General features: G+C 37.4%; 2 protein-coding genes across 2 annotated transcripts in view; one reads left to right on the plus strand and one right to left on the minus strand.

The window, feature by feature from the left end:
• LOC113765826 overlaps positions 1-5,570 on the plus strand; it is a 17,242-nt gene extending 11,672 nt beyond the window's left edge. The window contains exons 7-16 of the mRNA XM_027310073.1: positions 233-289; positions 638-712; positions 834-1,014; positions 1,216-1,412; positions 1,655-1,705; positions 2,074-2,165; positions 3,002-3,126; positions 3,942-4,033; positions 4,183-4,287; positions 5,279-5,570. Coding sequence (XP_027165874.1) covers positions 233-289; positions 638-712; positions 834-1,014; positions 1,216-1,412; positions 1,655-1,705; positions 2,074-2,165; positions 3,002-3,126; positions 3,942-4,033; positions 4,183-4,287; positions 5,279-5,416 — 1,113 coding nt within the window. The 3' untranslated portion in view covers positions 5,417-5,570. The remainder of the gene's footprint in view (positions 1-232; positions 290-637; positions 713-833; positions 1,015-1,215; positions 1,413-1,654; positions 1,706-2,073; positions 2,166-3,001; positions 3,127-3,941; positions 4,034-4,182; positions 4,288-5,278) is intronic.
• A 1,738-nt stretch (positions 5,571-7,308) lies between these two features.
• Positions 7,309-8,707, minus strand: LOC113766943 (triphosphate tunel metalloenzyme 3-like). The gene has a single exon (XM_027311100.1). It carries the CDS (start codon positions 8,583-8,585, stop codon positions 7,962-7,964), a length of 624 nt encoding a protein of 207 aa, XP_027166901.1. The 5' UTR covers positions 8,586-8,707; the 3' UTR covers positions 7,309-7,961.
• Positions 8,708-20,742: the final 12,035 nt, after the last annotated feature.

Raw genomic sequence — 20,742 nt, forward strand, 5'->3', positions numbered from 1 at the left:
TTTAAAAAAATCACTTTGTTTTCTGTTAGAAATTTTATTGGGACTTGATTGGTGGATTTTTTGTAGTAATTTTTATGTTAGTGTACAAATGATGAAAAAATTTACTTTACTTTAAATTTTAAGGCCGTGAAGGGAGCGATAGTTCCAAGTCAAGTGTGAAGAATAACTCGGCCAACCGATATAACTATAAAAGTACAGTTAGAAAGATAATGATTTGGATATCGTATGCTAGGGTGAGCTCTGGAGCAACGTGGTTACTCTTGGAAGTCTTGTTCAATATACGGATAAGGTGTGAATATTAGTTCAACAGCTACTTCCACTAGGTCTGCCCCTCTGGTTGTCCAGATAATGTCAATGAGGAATAAAATGAGGGAAATTCACTCTATTTCATGTGATAATTCCTAATGTATCTTTCCTTTTTGGTGATGACAGTTTGGAAACTTCAGTCTGAGAACATTGCCCTACTGAAGGCTATATTTTTCTTTTCCCTTTTTGCCTCCAAAGTTGTTATGTATCGTAATCATCATGATGCACTGTGTCACTGAAACCTACACATATTTTTTTATTATTTATTATTTTAATTTACTTTTTAGCTTGAACATGTGGATACTTACTAATATTTTATTTAATTCAATGTAATGGACAGACTACATTGTTGAACCATATACTGACTGCTGATCATGGAAAACGAATTGCGGTTATTGAGAATGAGGTATGGCATCTAGCCCTCCTTTCATCGTGATAATCTACATTTCTGACTTTGTTTTGAAATGGGATTTAAACTGTTTGAGATTATCTAACTGACTATTTTACAACTACTTACTTGGTTACAGTATGGTGAAGTAGATATTGATGGTTCATTAGTTGCTGCAAAAGCGGACGGAATTGAAGACATTGTCATGCTCAACAATGGGTGCCTGTGCTGCACAGTAAGGGGTGATCTTGTGAGAATGATATCAGAATTGGTAAACAGAAAAAAGGGGAAATTTAATCATATTGTAATAGAGACTACAGGTAAGCATCAAAGGAAGTAGAACTTTTGTGTTGTGTTGGTAATGCGGTGAAGATACTTGGTAATAGAGACAAAAAGAATTGCTTATTATATTTCTCAATGATATTTTTAACTCTTTCTCTGGTACTGGATCTTTGACGTTGCACTTGTATTTCAATAGTGTATCCATGACTGAAGTGCAAATGCTTCTTGCTACATTGCAGGATTGGCAAATCCAGCACCAATTATTCAGACATTTTATGCTGAAGATCAGGTTTTCAATGATGTTAAGCTGGATGGTGTTGTAACACTAGTTGATGCTAAACACGCTGGTTTTCACCTTGATGAAGTCAAACCTAAAGGCATAGTTAATGAGGCAGTCGAGCAGATTGCTTATGCTGACCGTATTATAGTGAACAAGGTAGACAATTTCTTAATTAGCAATGTTCAGTGTCCATTTCTTCACTTTCCCCCACTGTCAAATGCCTAGGCTGCAAGACGTATTCAGGGCTTGATTGCACTTTGAATTTATATTAAGTTCCTTAGATAGTTTATGTCTATTCTGAAAAAGATTATGGCAGGTTATACTGAAAATCTTAAATCTTTTCTATGATAATTGCACCTGTATATCTTGCCTAATATTTCTTTTTATGTTGCTTACAGACTGATCTTGTTGGTGAGCGAGATATTGCCTCTTTGGTTCAGAGGATAAGGGTGGGTGTTCTCTTTCTTCCCGTTTCATTTTGCACTTTTTCCTTTTTTTCTTTTTCTTTAGGACTTTCTTCAGCCCTCCTTTGTGTGTGTTTGTGGGGGGGGTGGTGGTGGGTGGGTGTTGGTGTGGGAGCCTGGGAGGTGGGGGAAGCTATTCAACTGAGCTTGTATTCCATATTTTAGATGAGAGGTTCAGAGGATAAGGGTGGATTTTCTCTTTCTTAGCAACTTCCTCTTTCTTAGACTTGCTTAGCCGAGGTGGCAGAGTGGGGTGGAGCTGGAGGGGAGCCATTCTAGTGTTCTTGTATTCCATATTTTAGATGCATCTTTTTGTGAAGTCTTTGATTAAAGTTTGCTATGGTTGATGACAGAACATTAACCGTATGGCTCAACTTAAGCGAACGGAGTTTGGGAAAGTAGATTTGGATTATGTTCTTGGAATTGGAGGCTTTGACTTGGAAAGGTTGTACTTCTTTTAATATTTCTTTAGAATGGTTCCGACGCCTATCTGCTTCTTGTTATTGACTCTATCAATTTTTTGGCCATCTGTTTGTGTATCTCCCAATTTATGGTTTCTGTTTCTTGCAAAATGTCTTAACTAATACTGTCTGAGCATAATCACTGTCTCTTTTTCTTGTCATGGGATAAACAAACTTGGGGTTTCTTTCCATGATTTCAGCAGAAGTGAATGTAACTTGTAGTTTTCTACTTTAGCTAATCTGATGAATTTGTGTGCATAAATGCTATTTTGGGAAAATAATAGAGAAAAATTTTGAATCTGTAATTTGAGGAATTATGTACTCTTGGTTGTCTCTTCTTTTATTGACTCGACAGCCCCTTGCTTGAGTTTGCCCTCCATACTTGAAATACTATGTTGATATATCGCTATTGAATACACTGAAGATGAGTTTTTGGTTTTTACTATACTAGAATTATTTGTTGATGGCATTTACATCCCCGTTCAAGTTTCCCAAATTTCAATTGTATAATAAAAGATACTTTTCAAAATACAATTGATGGGCCATATAATGAACTAGTTTTTGGTGTTTGTAGATAGAAGCATATAAACCTTTGATCTAAGGCACTTTCTGCTCTCATACAATGTATCCAGATGTTGAACACCTTTTTGATGTTTCAGAATTAATTCTGTTCATATTTCAATTTAACCTTCCTTATTACTTTAAACTCTTGTCGGGTATGATCAGGTGTTAAATTTGTTGTTGTTGGAGCTTAGAATACAAGCCTTCATGCATTCATCTGATGGACGTTCTTTTCTTGAACTTGTTAATGCTACTGCAGAATTGAAACTGCTGTCGATGCTGAAAGTTCTAAGGAAGATCACACCAGCCATGGCCATGACCACGATCACCACCATCATCATGAACATGAACATGAACATGACCATGAACACGACCATAAACACGGCAAGTCCACCCTACATTTCTTAGATATTAGGAATAGCTTAAGTTAAGACATTATTCTGCAGTCTGCACTACTTAAGGTACGCAGTAATGACAGAGTTAAATGGGCCTGCTATGAGTAGAAATTAGAGTTAGCATGCATCTGAGTTATTGAAGATGATTCCTGCCGCTGCTTAGATAGATTTATGCCACAAACATAAGCTGTCCTTTGCTTAGTCATGTGATTTGTCGCCAATTCTGTCCAGCAAGGTTTACCATCCATTATCTGGAGAGTGAGTTGCTATTCTCTGGGAGACCCCCCCCCACAAACACAAAAAAAAAACTCTTTTGTTTCAACCTGAATCCATGGCTTTCTTTCCTTATTGAATATTTAGTACCTTTATAGGTTGATATGGAATTCTATCTGTATGTCTTTTTGTTAAGAGAACCACATGCTCCACATCCTTGGCCATGTCTGAGTTTCTTAGAGCCGTTGGATTGCTGCTAATTGAAACTCATAGAAATGTGGGCATTTTCAACTTTAGTCATGCTTTCTGTTGCTCCCAGCACACCCCATCCAGTGTAGTGTCATCTGTCCTACAATGAGAGTAACGCTCATAGTAAGACTTCGGATTGAAACTTGGCAGATTTCTTATTTGGCTTCCAATTATGTATCCTGATAGTGCATTATTGACTCTTTTATGTATCTGTAAGCATGTGGTTCGAGATTGATTACTTCGATATGCTTTATTTTGCTTACTAGTGGTGATGCTAATAGCTAGCATCTTGGAAATCATTCACTTATATCGCTTGTTGAATTATTGTGGATATTCTTGCAGAACATCATGATCACCTTGCTCATGATCACACTCATGACCCTGGTGTTTCTTCTGTCAGCATAGTTTGTGAAGGACGCTTAGATCTTGAGAAGGTTTGTTTGTTGGTGATTTATTCGGTAGTCTTATTCTAATTGATCTTCCAGCTTTAGGGAGTCTTAATATGTATTGATTCAATATATTCATTGCAAGATGAGATTGCTGAGTTTGATGGACTGAAAAACATTTACTTTCAATATCTCAGGCTAACATTTGGCTGGGTACATTGTTATTGGAACGAAGCGAGGATATATACCGTATGAAAGGTCTTCTGTCAGTTGATGGAATGAATGAGCGATTTGTCTTCCAGGTGATTGACTTCTTTTCAGAATGCTATGAGTTTTCTCTGAATATTTCTAACTTGTTAGATGATTCTCTCAGTAAATTTGCAATTAGGAGCATAACAAGCCCAATTCTGTTTAGATGGGGAAAAAGCATAATGCTTTACCCCTTTTTATTATATGACTACTTCTGGAAAAGGTTTGGTGAAAAAAAAATGACGAGTAACTTGGAATAAAATTTTATGAGCTGATCCAACATGGTTTTCAGATAGAGGGGAAACATTTGGAAGGAAAAGCAGCAGTCACATTGCTCACCAATTACTAGTTTACTAATGACTGTCTCTGCTTTTCTTTGTAACTTCCTGGAAATAACTCGATGCTATTCATCATTTCATCCTTTTGGACACTGAGATGGCTTTTATTGCAAGTTGATCTTTAATTTATTTTGTACAAGTGTCGAAGTTTTTGGTTTAAGTTATTAAAGATAATATTCTTTCTACTTGTTAGCTACCTGCTGCTGAGTAAACTCTCTGCCCAAGTTAACCGAAGCAATTGGTTAGGGCATTAGGCAATGTTCAATCTCGCAATAATATACAGGATGTGGTTACTACTGCATTTGGGTTAGCTTAAAGTTTTACAGCTCCAGTTGGATTGCTCTTTTTCCGGATTAGTACCTAAATAGGAGTCATTAGCTACATCATTAGTAATGAGGCCAAGCACATAGATGGGTCTAATGACAACATAATTTTCTTCAGCTTGCTGCTTTGAAATTAACAAGTAGGAAGATATGGTTTAATTTAGAATTCTGCATAGGACAATGTCACATATGGAGTCGATTGAAGCATTTTTTTCAAGAGTAGAGTGGAGTATGGTATGGTGCTAACATGTTCAGTGCCCAATTTTCTTTAGCAAATGCTTTCTTGTATGTTTATTTTTTTCAGTCTTGGGCTTTTATCGCATGCTTGTTTTTTATGATCGGCATACCTTCTTGTTTGTAATAACTATTATCCTGTTTAACAGGGAGTACATGACATATTCCAAGGTTCGCCGGATAGACCATGGCTCCCAGATGAACCAAGAGTAAATAAGATCGTCTTCATAGGAAAGAACTTAGACGCACAGGAGCTGGAGAAGGGCTTTAGGGCTTGTTTATTGTGATTCCACTACTTAAGACTCTAGTAATTAACAACGAGTTAACTATTTTATCGTGTGTGGTGAAAACAATAAAAACTATAAAAAATTTTCTGATATGCTTGTGGAAGCCTGAGTTTCATGCAGATTCAATCAATAGTCCACATCTTCTTTCGCTTTCGATGTTTTTCTAGAATTCCTGAAGTTTCCGGCGAGTTCATGGTAATATTGTAAAATGAAGCTGCCGCTAGTCTGTAGTCCCGGCGGTCATTAGCAATTTTGTACTCCTAAGGCGTACGGATGAGAGCGATTACCAATTCATTTGAGCAAACCTAGTAAAACTTGCCAATCTTAGTGGATATCAAATCTGGTCTTGAACCTGTTTCAGCTTTTCCATCCTTGAATATTTTCATCAGTGAAGTAACAGAAAAATTGCAATCTTGGTCACCCACCAAAGGTTGATATGTTAAAGCATTTCAGACATACATTGTGCAGATAAGCGTATGTGAAATAAATTATTCCATTAGTTTTGCCGCTAAAATGATGCTAAGCTTCTATTTCCTGGGGGGTGCAAAAATGGTAAATGCTCATGACTTGAGTTGCCTTGGGATCTTCATGACACCGGCGGTCAAATGGACCTCGACCAGCTTTAGACTTAGAGCGGTAACTGGTACCAAGATCTGGGGCAATTTGCAGACGAAAAGCCAAATTTCACCCAGAAATTGATGTTCCCTCCCATCCATGCACATCCGAAGTTAATGGCCCATAGCCCTTTCTATCTCCTCAGTCCATACTTCAGGGTACGTCAAAGGACTCTTGTCGCTCTGGTTTCCCTTTACCCCAACCCACCACAACTACAACTTTCTTTCTAATCTGGTCTCCGGTCTAAGCTCAAAAGAAACAAAAAGATATCAAGGAAAATGGAGTTCGAAAGTCTCTGCTCTTCTAGAGCTGCTTTGGAGAAAATGGTCTGCACTGTTGTGGTCGGTTCAGCTCTGGCTGCTCAAGAGTCCCTTCTTTGGCTTTTCTTCATGGTACATTCTCTGCACTTCACCTAGAAGGCGTTGCTTCTCTGTGGTATATTTGTTCTTAAAAGGTTCTAGAGAATCCAATCACTCCATTCTTATATGTTATCCTAAATAGTGACTGAAGAGCTTTCTTGAGATGTCTGTTCTCCTAACCTTGATTACTACATCAAAATTCTGCATTTGCTTGGATAAGCAGTTCAGAATTATCATTTCTTGAAACTTTTTTTTTTCGCTGCTTATACACTAGGTCAGAGATGCAAGAAATGCTACAGCGATTTCCATGCGGATTATTTTGGCTTTTTCACCCCCGTTCTAGGAGCATTATTTTCTTTTTATTTGACAATCTAGAATTTCTATCTTTTAGATTGAAGGCAATTTAAGAAAAAGAAGAGGACGACAATGAAGAAGATGAGGAAGACAAGCATACAGCAAAGAAGAAAAATTGAGTAACTTTAATTCTCTTCTGATGCCTCACCCTTTTTTCGCTTCGTGGCTTCATCAGTTAAATTGAGCATTATTTGAAGGAAGACGACTTACTTATGGACAAGATGATATTTTGTTTGGATGGTATGTTACTTGCTTGCATTAACAATACATTTTCCAACCATCATTGTATCTTACATACATCAAATCAAAAAGTTACTACAGTAATTTTTTTACAACTAAAAAAAATTAAAAAAGAGTCACCATTGTGGTATAACTTCGGAAATATATTTTATCTAACCCCTGCAACTTCTTCAACAAACCTACTGCCATATGTAGACTAAAGCGGCAAGAAGGAAATGAAATGGAAAAGCATCTATATCTTTAAGTACAACGCTATGCTTGTAATGAAGCCCACATGAGACTATGGGACAGGCAAAAGGAAGGTGAAGATGAATAGAGATTAGCGGCCGAACAAGAAATATATGACGAAGTTACAGATATGCAGAGGTTTTATTATTCTAAATACATGTCACTTGGTGATTCCTGCAGCGTTCAACCTATACACTTCAATACCTTCACCCAGAAAATAACAACACCACTAGTTCCTCGTACTTCTCCCAGTGTTGATCTTTGCTGTTAGATTCATCATGCGAATAATTTTCCCAGGGAATCATATTATGTGCTCATGTTAAAGCCTTAGTATGCATCTTCCTCCCTCCCTCCCCATTTTTCTAGAAACAAAAAGCGAACAGTCTCCTTCAACAACCAAGATTTGTTAGACATAATTGATCATATCAAACTGTATAAGATCAGAGAGCTGCTTCCGGCCCCAGCTAACTAAACCATAGGGAAGAATTATGAGTAAATGCATGCAAGTTTAACTTGACCAAACTGTTCAGTGAGAGATACCATTTGCTCAACTGATATAGCAACTAATCCAGAGCTTTTTAAACCTTAATATACTCTAGTACCGCAATAATCCAAAGCTTCAAACTTTGGTCATCGAAAAAAAAAAAGAAAAAGAATTTAAAGCTTAGTATTAATCATTAGCTACACTAATAGTATCGGAAGAGTGGCTTATATCAAAATGGAAGAATACATAGTTACAATTTAGGCACTCACTGAGGCAACTTTCCAGCCCGAAAAATGGCGAACTTGTTAGCCTTTGAATAAGAATACTCAATCCCGTTACTCCTTAGCAGCTCCTCAAGCAAATTCTTAGCTCTTTCAGGTTCAGAAGTCTCGCATTCAATCTCATAACACGTCCCAAAATCATAATTTGTTTCATCAAGCTCCAATTTTAATCCACTCCATTCGTACACTGCTCTCACATTTCTAAATCCTCCCAAACATACCAAACACTTGTTATCATCTCCAACAACTCCATATTCTTCTCTCACTCTCTTCATTATTTGTGAAGAATGATCGGCCATGAGTAACAGCCGCCACGGCTCCGCCACGCTAGCTCGGCCTATGACAGGGTCGAGGGGCTCTTCATCTTCCTGAATGCGGCTGATTCCATTGGACATCACTGGCTTTGCTTTGAGAGAAAGGACGCATTGGGAGTCGAGGTCGTAGAAGCGAAGGCGGAGCGCGGCGAGGTTGGTGGCCAGCTCAGAGTTAGGCCCGTCAAAGAAAATGTTTTCTTGGACGTGGGTTTTGAGGTGGAAAGGTGAAAGGACAGTGGAGAGGCGTTGGTGGGCGTTTGAGTCTGGTAAACGGAGCTTTACTTCTACTTCCATTATGATTCGGCGGCGCTGGAGGTGGTGGTTGGTAACAGAAGTCGATTTAGTGGTGAAGTAGGGGAAGAATTAGGACGGGGTTAATTCCACTTTGTCCCCCCAAACTTTGGACGATCACCCACTTCAGTCCCTAAACTTCAAAATGGGACACTTAAGTCCCTAAACTTATAAATACCTCCCACTTAAGTTCCTAAACTTATAAAATGGGACACTTAAATCCCTAAACTCTTATAAAATGGGACACTTTGACCACCAACGGCATTCAGAATTTGTTAACAATTTTCCTTAAGTGGGAGGTATTTATAAGTTTAGGGGCTTAAGTGTCCCATTTTGAAGTTTAGGGACTGAAGTGGGTAATCGTCCAAAGTTTGGGGGGACAAAGTGGTATTAACCCTTAGGACGGTGACTGGTGGAGCAGCGGGGGATATGGGTGATGGATATGTGAATATGTGGCGGTTCTCGCCCTACAGAAAAAGTTCCAATCTCTCGGAATCAAATGCTTGGTGCGCAGAAAAAATTAAGTACGTAGAATATTCTATTCTCCTAGGACTGGGAGTCTTTCCTCTATCGTCCAATCGGAGGCGGGGCAGGAACGGTCTCAAGTTCATGTCAAGATTTGATAAAAATTAAAATTAAAATTATATCTTATATATAATTTTTAGTATCACGCGAGGTTTACAAAATTTTGTTTTATAATTATATTTTATTAAAAATAAATTATATCGTATGTATATAAAGCTACTTCTTATGCATCTTACTAGGTGCGTTTTTCCGCGCAATGCGCGGGCGGCAGGTTAGTGTGGTTCAGTACTGGTTAGTCTTAGTATTTAAAATCTGCGCCGATGCTTAAAATGTACAGTGGGCTGTATTTAATGCTTAGTATTTTTTTCATGTTTGCAGTTGTTGAATTAAATAATACTTCTAGCCAAATTTTTTTGGTCTGAGTTTGTTATCCTTTCATTTGTTTATTTTAAGTGTACGTCACATTCTTTAGCAGCAGAGTAATTTTTTCTGCTATTCACATGCGCACAGTTCGTATTTGTTTGAAAGTGAGACGTGGAGTATAAGTATGAGCTGGTTTGCTGAGTTTAAGTTGTTGGTTCTTTAGCAGCAGAGTAATTTTTTCTGCTATTCACATGCGCACAGTTCGTATTTGTTTGAAAGTGAGACGTGGAGTATAAGTATGAGCTGGTTTGCTGAGTTTAAGTTGTTGGTTTACGAGATTTTGTTTTCGTGACAGGTGAAATAATGGCGGTGAACGATGAAGTATTTTCAACACTTCAAGATTGTAGTGCTGTACAGATTTTGAAGTTTTCTTTATCAGATGCATAGAGTTTATAGATAGTTCACGTGAGCAGTGTGTAATAAATGGTTTTGTCTCATTGAGTTCAGATGCATGTGATTTTTTTTCAGGGGTGCATAAATGTTGGCTTTGGGAATCTTTGGGATAAGGCATGCAAACTCACTGTCTATTTTGTGTATATATATATGAGCATAGGATGTAGATGTTTTTTTTCGTGGTTTAGAGATGGAGTATACTCATAATCGTTTTGCGGTATTACGTGATTTGCATCCTGATGTTGAAGTCATGTTCAATCGATTGTCATTAGCTGGTGTGGTGGGGTCTTTGCCTGGCCATAATGGAGATACCACCTGTTTGAATAGTTCTAACAGGGCCTTGGCAAATAATATTTTGCTGCGGAATGAGATATATGACTTGTTTAAGAGTTTTTATCGAAGATCTGAGAGGATTGCCGTGTTGGATGAAGTTTTGGGAGATATTGGAGAATTTCCTTTTCTTCAGATAATTGCTCACCGCATGCAAGTTGAGGTCGAAGAACAGAAGAAAGCTGCTGAGAGTGCTATGATTTAGTGGTTTTCTGGGCTTTTTTTGTGTTTCATATGTACTAATTATTATGTGAAGATGTTGGGGCCATTAGTTTGTGGCTTGCACTATGTTGAAGGATTTGGATCTGTGTATTTTGTTTTGGTACTTTGATATAATGTAAGTGTTTGTGTAATAAATTTACCATATTAGATGTTGTGATTGTGTTATTGAATTGGAGTTTAGATATAATGAAAGCATATGAGGTTCTTATCTAGTTACTGGTTATAAGTCTATAATCACAGGTTAATTATTTCGAGAAATGAGCTGACCATTTTTTAACAGTAACGTGAAATAGTATTCATCAATTACATGGTATTTCAAAATCATAGTTAGACATCTGATTTCATTTTCAGCACTTCAAAAGCACAGCTACATATCTGATGATGCTATACAAAATGTTCAAAAACATAATTGGAGCTGTGGTTTAGAGTAGGGTAGACTAATTCCCTGGCGTAGACCTTTTAGCATGGCACAAACGATAGCCTATGTACATTGATGGAGATGGCAGTTCATCAGATGTTCAAAAGGTTGGTCAAAAGCTTTGATGCAGATAGTTTGGAGTAGGGTAGACTAATGCCTTGGTGTAGACCTTTTAGCAACCCACAAACGATAGCCTATGTACACTGATGGAGATGGCAGTTCATCAGATGTTCAAAAGGTTGGTCAAAAGCATAGATGCATATACTATATCTACAGCTCCATGTCAGTCGGGTCAGTGCGTTGTTTCTTAGTTGGAGTTTCTGTGATTTTGAGTGTTGTGAACAAATTGCTGTCCAAATTTGTTGCTCCCCTGTAACTTTGAGCAGTTGCATTGAGAATTGTTGAACTGGTGGTCAAGTTCGATGATTCTGGAGCTGTAAGTGGATTTGTAGAAGGAGTGGAAGTTGAAGCTGAATTTCTAGAAGTGCTTGATATTAGTTCTGCAGCATTTGCTTTGTGCACTATGATAGCTGCGTATTTTTCTGTGTCGGCAGGTCCACGATTTCCAGTCATTTTTTTCACGAAGCAGGTGAGGATACTACTCTCAATAGCCTGTTCAATAGCTGTGTAATCAAGCTGATGCTGCAATATTTGTGTTTGAGTATTAGTCTATACAATGTATATGAGTTTATGTTTAACTGGAGGTTGGTAAGTTTTGCATATGAATGTATACTGACCTTGCCTTCGAGTTCTTGAATCTGTGGCAGTGTGAAGGGCAATAGTTGCTGTGCATCATTGTCATACAAATCAAGTGTGAGGTTTCCAGAGTAATCAGCCAGCTCTATGGTTAACCTACTCCTGTAATTGTTGTTGGTAATTAGTGAAACAATGTTTATTGAAGTAGTTTGTGAAGTTGCTGTTGTGATGGTTACCTTGGAAGAATGTTAACATTCTTGTTGCAGGAAGTGCAAATAATCTTCCATTGAGGTTTAGCTCTGAAGGATTTGTGACAGTTTGAGCATGCATTATACCATAGCCGTTGGCTTTTGTCAAGGAATCGTGGGCTTCCTTGAATCCAATAAGCTTTTTTCTGAGAAGAAATAAGACTCTAAGTTGCCTAATTTGGTAGATAAGTGAATGAGCCAAGAAGTTAGATTTCTGAAAGTTCCAGAAGCTCACCATTGGTAAATTCAGGAACTCTTTGATAGTGCAGAGCTCATCTTCTGTAGGTTGTGGTAGTAGGCTGGTTCGGTTTAGGTATGCTCTCTGTGTTATGAGGTCATTGATCTGTGTTTTGTTTTCCATAGCCCTTGTGAGCAGATATCAATTGTTAGTTATAAGAATATTGCAAATACTCTGTTATAACATATCGGAGGACAGTTTAATTGAAGCAAGCGCCTACCATTGCCTCAACATTGAACCTTGTTGTATTGGGGGGTTCACCAAAACACTTGAGCCAAACTTTGTTGAGAGATTTAGAGCTGCAGTTTTATGTAATTGAAGATGATATTAATATTCTAAGATGTGGTGAAGTATATGAATGGTGGATTTGTGATATTTTGAGCTATACTTACTGTGGTATGATGAAACTCTCAGTCGAAGGCCAACAATGAGTGGCATTGATTGAATCATGTTGGCAATTGCTTGGCCTTCATCTGTCTCGTGATCACCCCAGAGAGTTAGGATGACTGGCATGAAGCTGCAATGTATTTGATTAGATGTCTAAAATTAGTTTTTTTATATCTATCTATTGAATTTGGTGGCACAATCTATATAGACTGATTACTCTCTTTACAATAATGATTACCTTTTGTCTATGATTACAATCTCTCTAGTTGGGGTAGTGCCTTTGTGAAATCGTTGATGGACCTCTGCGACAATGCCAAGTATATCTGTTCTTTGCATTCATCAAGGAGAAATTAATTAGCAGTTTTTCAAATATGAGATAGTTATATATCTGAGTTTTGCATATTACCTATGTCTGACGTATCATCAATGTGTTGGTAGAATCTTCTGAAAGGAGTGAATCTGAAAACAGGAGGAATTTCTGGGGGATTTGGTTCATCCATTGCCTGGACAACAGTGGAGTTGTCAATATACCAAGTACATTGATTTTCACGTACACGATATTCCAGTGGAGTATATTCAACTCTTGCATTGGACAGCATGTAACGCATATACAGGCGAAAGTGGTTGCGAAAGAATTCTATGTCTGATTTGTATATCATAGCCTCCACTGTGGTGCCCTGTACAAAAGGTTTGGTTCCATTCAAATGTGAGATGTATTTTGAGGTGTAGTAAGAATTCAGGAAGTTTTGTAGTGTATTTACCTGCCCATCAATGAGTGTAAGCTTCTGATAGCGATTTCCTGCTTTTGATAGGAGCGGCTTCTGTTTGTCAAGAACCTGAACTATTGTTGTCCAATCTCGAAGTCCAGGAATAATTTCAGCAAATGCTATGACTTTTCTGTCTTCCTGTAACTTGAAAGAATAATTGGTGGATGATTTTGTGAAAAAAAATATAGAAACAGAATACAGATAATATAATAGAGTGGCACGTGTGTGAGTGAGCAAATCATTCATGTGCTAAATCGAGGACCTCTTTATACACTACATTATTTGTTATTGAGTCTTGTTCAGGATCAAATATAGGTGGTTTGATGAGCATTTTAATTGAGTTTTTATTTTTTGCTCTGGACATTGCCACATATAGCTGTCCATGTGAGAAAACTGGTTCACGTAAGTATATTCCCACAAAATCCAACGTCTGGCCTTGAGCTTTGTTAATAGTCATTGCGAAACAGGGTCGAACAGGAAACTGGATGCGTTCAAAAGATACTGGAGAGTCTGGATTGGTCTCAATTCTGAAGCATATTCGATGGAGAAAGACCTCTTTCCCAGTGAACTCTCCACAACTTATTACTGCATGTATAATGTTAGAGTTTAAAGATTTGCAGATGAGCCTCGTTCCATTGCACAATCCTTGGGGGGGATCAATGTTTCTGAGCAACATAATTGGACAATGCGGTTTGAGGAGCAGCCTGTGAGGAGGAAATCCATTGGGTGTTAAGGCATTCACGAAATCCTCCATGATTGTCTGTTCAGAATCGTCAATGCATTTGTCCCTACTGATGTATTCTTGGACTTGTCCAGGTAATTGATGTATGATTTTCTGGTTGATGTCATCAACAAATTCGTTCTTTGTTGTAAGTATAGCACGGTTCACGGCTGAAAAATCATCATGGAAGAATGCCATTAAATCCGGGAATACAGCCTTACTGAGCTCTGTGATGGAATCTTCGTCATTTGTGTATCTTATCAGCAATGCAGTATGTATTTGGATAGAGTTGTTATTGATAACAGGCTCTGTTCCATTTCCAATACGGAGTAGATATTCAATGAACTCAGGATCATGTCTTGCTCTCATATTCTCTGTCAGGTGAAGTTTATGAAGTTGTGGCCATATATATGAATTTACTATGGAAGCATCAATAAAATCCACTTTTGTGCCTTTAGTAACAACCGGTAATACCTGACGAAAATCTCCTCCAAAGACAATTACCTTTGATCCAAATAAGTCATTGCAGTCCATTAAATCTTGGAGTAATCTATCAACAGCTTCTATTGAGATTTTATTCATCATTGGAGCTTCATCCCAAATTATAAGGCTGGCTGATTTTAGAAGTTGTGCTGATGAACTTTGTTTGCTGATTCTGCAGTTGGTATTTTTGGTTGTATCTAATGGTATGTTGAATCTTGAGTGAGATGTTCTTCCACCAGGTAATATTGAAGCTGCTACTCCACATGATGCTGTAGCAAGTGCTATGAATCCTTTTGATCTCACTTCAGCTAAGAGTGCTCGATAGAGAAATGTTTTGCCTGTTCCGCCTGGGCCATCAATAAAAAAACAACCCTTCTTTATTTTGAACACTGCATCGATAATTATATCAAAAGCAATTTTTTGGTCACAGTTTAGTTGATAAATTGCTTGGAGATCAGATTCTTGGACAGTGATTGTTGTTTCTGCTGTTGTGTCTCTTGTGTTCTTGTTCATATGATTAAAGTTTAGAGCATGTGGAACCAGAGCATATGAGTTGATGTCTTTTCCCATTGATTGCAAAAAATTATTTATCTGTTCAAGTACTTTGTATCGTATTTGATCAGGTGTAAATTCTGACATTCTTATGAAATCTTCTGATAAAGAATATTCAAATTTTTTCCAAAGGTATCTACTATCTGATGGAGGGAAGTGTACCAGGAGAGTTGCAAATAGCCTTCTCAGTATGTATGGCATCTGGTACGAGCTAGCTTCTTCAAGACATTGCTCCTGCGACGTATCTGATTCAAAATAGCCTCTAAGGATAGCTGCATCACGGAATGTACTGATATATTTTCCATTGATTGTCTTGAGGTCATCGAATGATGTTGGAGCTCTAACATGTGTTAGGAGTAATCTAAGAAAGTAACGTTCTCCTTCTCCTATGCTTGCTGCGACAATTCTACCAATAGAATGCTTTTGTTTTCTGGGTTCCCATTTCTTCTTGCCAGGGTACCAAACGAAGTGTTCTGGGAATTCTTTGTACGTGCACTTAAGATGCTGAGCCAGTTTGTCCACTGAATTCATATAGAAGAATTCTGTTAACATGGTTCTTTTTGCATGCCTATTCCTCACCACATCTCGAAGGTCCTGATCGGGTGTGAAATTCATTGCTTGGCAATTTTCTAAGTGGAGCTGGAGGTGAATGACAGAAGGATGGATTTCACTTAGCTGGAATCTGAAGATTCTCCAAGTTGCCTCTACTGCACATACCCATCTAGCCGACTGGAATTCCCTTATTTCATCAATTGCAGATGGTTGGATGTTAGAATCTGGTCGATCAGAAGCATCTGAATTTACTCTAAAACGTATTCTGTCATGCCCCTTATATATATACTTGTATATATACTTCACGGCTTTCACTGTGGAGCAAATTTCTACATTTATATGACAGTCAAATTTTGCTAACAGATATCCATTGTATGGAACTACCCATCTATTATCCAACTCATGTCCGCGAACTATTATTTTCTTTCCATCTTTCCTTCTGCGATAAGTGGGATATGTATTCTCTCCATGGAAGGTTGTATCAGCAAATGGCTTTGGGTAATTATTTTTGCACTTCTTCTTCTGACTTCCTTGCATACAAACATTATCTGGATTTTGTTTTCCGCAAGGACCATGGATCATATGCTTTCGGACCATATTAAATAAATGTCGATTGGGCATCTTATCAGGAATTTCTGCACTCACAATGTTATCATAAGATTCTGTGGAGTAGAGCTTGGACCCTGCTTTCAAGATTATGAGAAAATGAGCATGGGGCAGACCACGTTTTTGAAACTCAACTACATAGGTATAGGCAGCTACTGGTCCAAAGATTTCTCTTCTGAAGAGTTCTTCTTTGAGAAGATCAAGTTTAGCATGAAAAATCCGAGCTAATAAGTCTGGTCTGTTATGAGCCTCATCAGTAGGAAGCATATGTTGTTTGATCTCAGGCCATGAAGGGTTGCAGGTCATTGTAATGAACAGATCTGGTTTGCCGAATTTTTGTACAAGAGCCATGGCGTCAACATATCTTCTCCTCATATCACGTGGACCACCTATAAATGAAGCTGGGAGGATTACTCGCTGCCCTACCCTTGATCCCTGGCAATGCCCTGCTACTACACTGTCCATTATACCTTGAAGCTGCTCTCTTCTTATTAATTCTTGTCGATTCTTGTAGTAATCAAGTCTCTGGGTTTCTATCTTTATATACATATCAATCACATATTGTTGTAGCAGTCTGCCAGTATTAAGTACACTTGGAGTATATTTTTCTCGCATCTGCAATTTATATGAATAATACTCACGCATTGATACAAACTCCTTATTGTTTTCCAGATCGTTACAACCTGCAATACAATTGTTCAATGTAAGCATCATAATATTTATAAGTATATACTGGAGAATATAATTCTAGATTATGAGTCTATGCATACCTTGCTCCTCAGCATCTAGTAGCTCTTGTGCAGATCTGTAATTAGGAAAAGGAGTAGTGCAGCTAGCTTTTTTGTTGCATCTCTTTCTCTTCTTTGGATTTTCCATAGTTATCCTTCTTATACCAGGATGCCATCCAGTTTCTCCAAGCGGGAATAACAGTGGATACTGCAATGGATCATAGCATCCATAATAGTATTGTAACAGGTGGTCTTTACCCTCTTTTGTATAGATTTGAATATGTCTCGTGTATCCTTCTTTAAATTCCTGACCCTCCACCCATAAAGCTGCAATTTGAGATGCAGTTGGTTGGTTGAAGACCCTCTGATCATTTTCTGAATGGGATTTAAGTACTATCTGGTATGAGTCAAGATCTGGAACATGTTTTAAGCTTCGAAGAAAAGAAGCGTAAGGATTGGATTCCATCATATGCATAATTTTTTTTACTATACTCTCTGTCAGCTTCTGTGATATAGCTAGTCTGTTTTCTAACTCATGGTCTGTGTCATGGAAATATAGCTGCAGATAGACGCCAGAACCTCCAGATGGAATCAGATCTTTGATGAAGTGATAAGTTTGTCCTTGGACTTTGAATGTGTAAATGCCATTAGTTCTTTTGCAGAGGGATTTATCATAATGCACTCCAAAAGAGGTGAAGCCAAACATGTTGTTGTATGTCCTGACATATGTTCTAAAAGAAGCAGCTTCATCAGACCGACCAGTATATAGTTCTATCAAAATATCCGGAAGTTTGTTTTGCTGGAGAACCACTTCACCATTAGAACAACAAAAATTTGGTGTTTCAGAATGGAACTTTTTTGCCTCACAGTAACTGCAATGTGGCTTTGAAGGCAACATGTCTGGTTCATCGTTAATGAATTTCAATGCTCCAATCCCATCTGGATTTGTTCTCCCTACAATACATTCAATGTAATTGTAACTATTGAACAGAAGAGTAGAGGTTTGGAACAGAACTCTACATGTACAATAAACTATATTCAAAATACCTTTTGGTCTCTTAGTTGTCTTATTAACGGTCTGAGTTTTTTCCAGCACTGATTTTGTGTTGGCTGTACATTTATTCAGAAGATTTTGTCAACGGTGAGAAGTAGACTGATGGTGTAGCAAGTATTACAATAATGAAACTTGGTGACAGAGGACAACCTAAACCTCCATTTTTGTTAGCAGTAGATCCTAGTAACTGTCGAGTAGCCTGATATCGTGTAACAAGTGATGACAGTTCTATAAAGAGGAACCCATCGTGTCACTTACAGTAAACAAACTGAATGTAATTTAAGAAGAAACAAAATATATGACGGTACTGAAGCATCAAATACCTGGAACTTGTTCAATACTCTCTGGAGAGAAGTTGTAGCAGCTCATACAGACAAATGAGTTAGCTGTAAGTTTAACATAAAGAATAAATGAATAAGTATGAAGAACCTGGTGGCCAGTTATATGTTCAAAAATACATTTCTATGGCCAATAAAATCTGGCAATATTTAATACAAAGTTAGGTAAAGTAGTGGTCCACCTGAAGTGTATGGAGTAGTATGATGTGAGCAGACATGCTTGTGGTTCGTGCCTGAAGAACTACCTGCAATTGAAGAATGTTAGAACAATACAATGGTATTTTGAAGCAACAGTTATGATAATGGTAGTAATACTTCTATAAAAGTAACAGGGATGAAGACCTTGTTCATAAGTGGAAAAGTGAGACACACTGTTCTTTAATTTTGATCCACCAGATTGACTGTTACATGCAGAGAGCTGAGGATTAGGAGAGGCAATTTTGGTGACATACGCATCAATTTTCTGAGCAGATGCATTTCCATGAAGATTTGGAGCTGCAATAGAGGGTAAACAGAAACTCAACATGCAGACAACAAAAAAAAAGAAAGGGTGAACGAAGCTTGCGAAACATACATGTGACACATCGACCATGTTCACTTAATTCTGACATTAATATCTTCGTCCGTGGCAACAGGTTATTGCATCGGTGGAAATAGCTACCATCAGCACAGTTGTTAGAAATAGCTAGTAAACCAGAGCCTGGAGTATCTGATGGTCTGGAAATCTGCTGAGATTGTTCAGCAAGTGGCTTGGACAAGAGTTTGCTTAACTTTCTTCTGTGATACGCATCTCTATTTTTCTTTCGATGAGCTTCTTTTTCTTCTACCGACAGAGCAGCAAATCTCTCTCTTTTTTTTCTATTCTTCTCAGATTTTTTCTCACGGACATTCAGAGCATTGTTAGGTGGATGTAACTTAGAGGAACTCATGTTGTCCGTATTATAATGGAAGAGATTTTTTATAATATAATTACACAGTGAATAAAGTAGGAGCTTGTTAAGCGTGATAAGCAGAAAATACTGATAGCAACAACAGCAAAAACGACCGACATAAACTATGGACTAACAGACCTGTTAATAAATCTAGCAAAACAATACCTCCATTGGTAGCTAAGGCAGACAGCAGTGCAGCAAATTTGTTGGAGAGCTGAATAAAAGATATTAAAGCAGCAACCGTAGAATTTCTGATAAACAAAGAAACCAGAGAGACGGAAGTTCAGAGAATACCTTGCGTGGGAATTGTTGTATTCAAAAGAACCGAGAACAAGGTTTACATGGAAGTCAAAGCTGAAGTATGCAGTCGATTTTGCATGAAGACTGTTTGTATCTTACAAGTCAATGAAAGAAATGGGAAATTACAAATATAACCAAGCGGTGCCATGCAATGATGCAGAAAACAGATACTGTCCAGAAGAATTTGGTAAACAGCAAAGGTAAATGGCCGACAATTAACAAAAGCTAAGCATGAATTGTAAGCAAGAGCTGAATGATACATGACACGTATGTTTTTGAAATGATGATAATGATAAGGAACCTGTGTGTCTACATAAATTTTCGTTCAATAGTTGAGCTAAATAATACGTAAAAAATTGTAAACAATGACACGTATGTTTTTAGATGACAAGGAACCTATGCACTTACCTAAATTTTCGTTGAAGTGAGTGGATTGTTTTATCTCTTTACATATAAAAAATAATAAAGGATTACAATAATAAACGATTTACAGAAACATGTGATTAAATTTTTTATCTTAGATATATCTCTATTTTATATATCTCTAAATATACATATATATATATATTTTTTTATCTTAGATATATCTCTAAATATACATATATATATGTATATACAAAATGCCTTCAGCATACACAATGGTTTTTTTTACAAACGAAAAAAAATATATATATGTATATAATATAAAGGAATATTATACGTAGGATATATATATAACTCTCTGAATTTCTTAAAAGTCGGGGCCCATAAGTGGCAGGAGCACAAAACACAATCCAGAAAATATGCAGTGCACTTGAAGCTCCACCTCAGGTACAACAGCTCTAGCAAAGGTTTCAGCACTCAAAAGTACAACACATGGAAGCAAAGTGGCACTTGAAAATAGCTGCACCGTAGAAACACAAAGTGCTTCTTATGTATATGTAAGGATATAAAATCGATCCAAACAATTTTCTGACGAATCGTTCCGCCCCTTGTCCCGTTTAATTGGGCATCTTCAAAAGCGAATCATAACTATTACTCGCTGATAAAGTATTCATTTTACCCTTATAAGACTTATTTCTCAATTCTCAATTTTTTATTAGCTTTAGATACTATTGAAATTCACTTTTTAACACTTGAACACTTACCTGAAATCTTGCTTTCCAGCGGTCAAACATTTTCACTTATACTCGGTAACTATTTTCAGAGTTTTGAAAGGATTTCTTTTAGCTAAAACTAGCTTTTTAACAAACAATAACTATTGAATA

Source organism: Coffea eugenioides, chromosome 3 (assembly GCF_003713205.1).
Source record: "Coffea eugenioides isolate CCC68of chromosome 3, Ceug_1.0, whole genome shotgun sequence".
NCBI classification, from domain to species: Eukaryota; Viridiplantae; Streptophyta; class Magnoliopsida; order Gentianales; family Rubiaceae; genus Coffea; species Coffea eugenioides.

Excerpts from the sequence above, each read along its gene's own strand:
- LOC113766943 (XM_027311100.1), bottom strand. The coding sequence starts at position 8,585 with ATGGAAGTAGAAGTAAAGCTCCGTTTACCAGACTCAAACGCCCACCAA.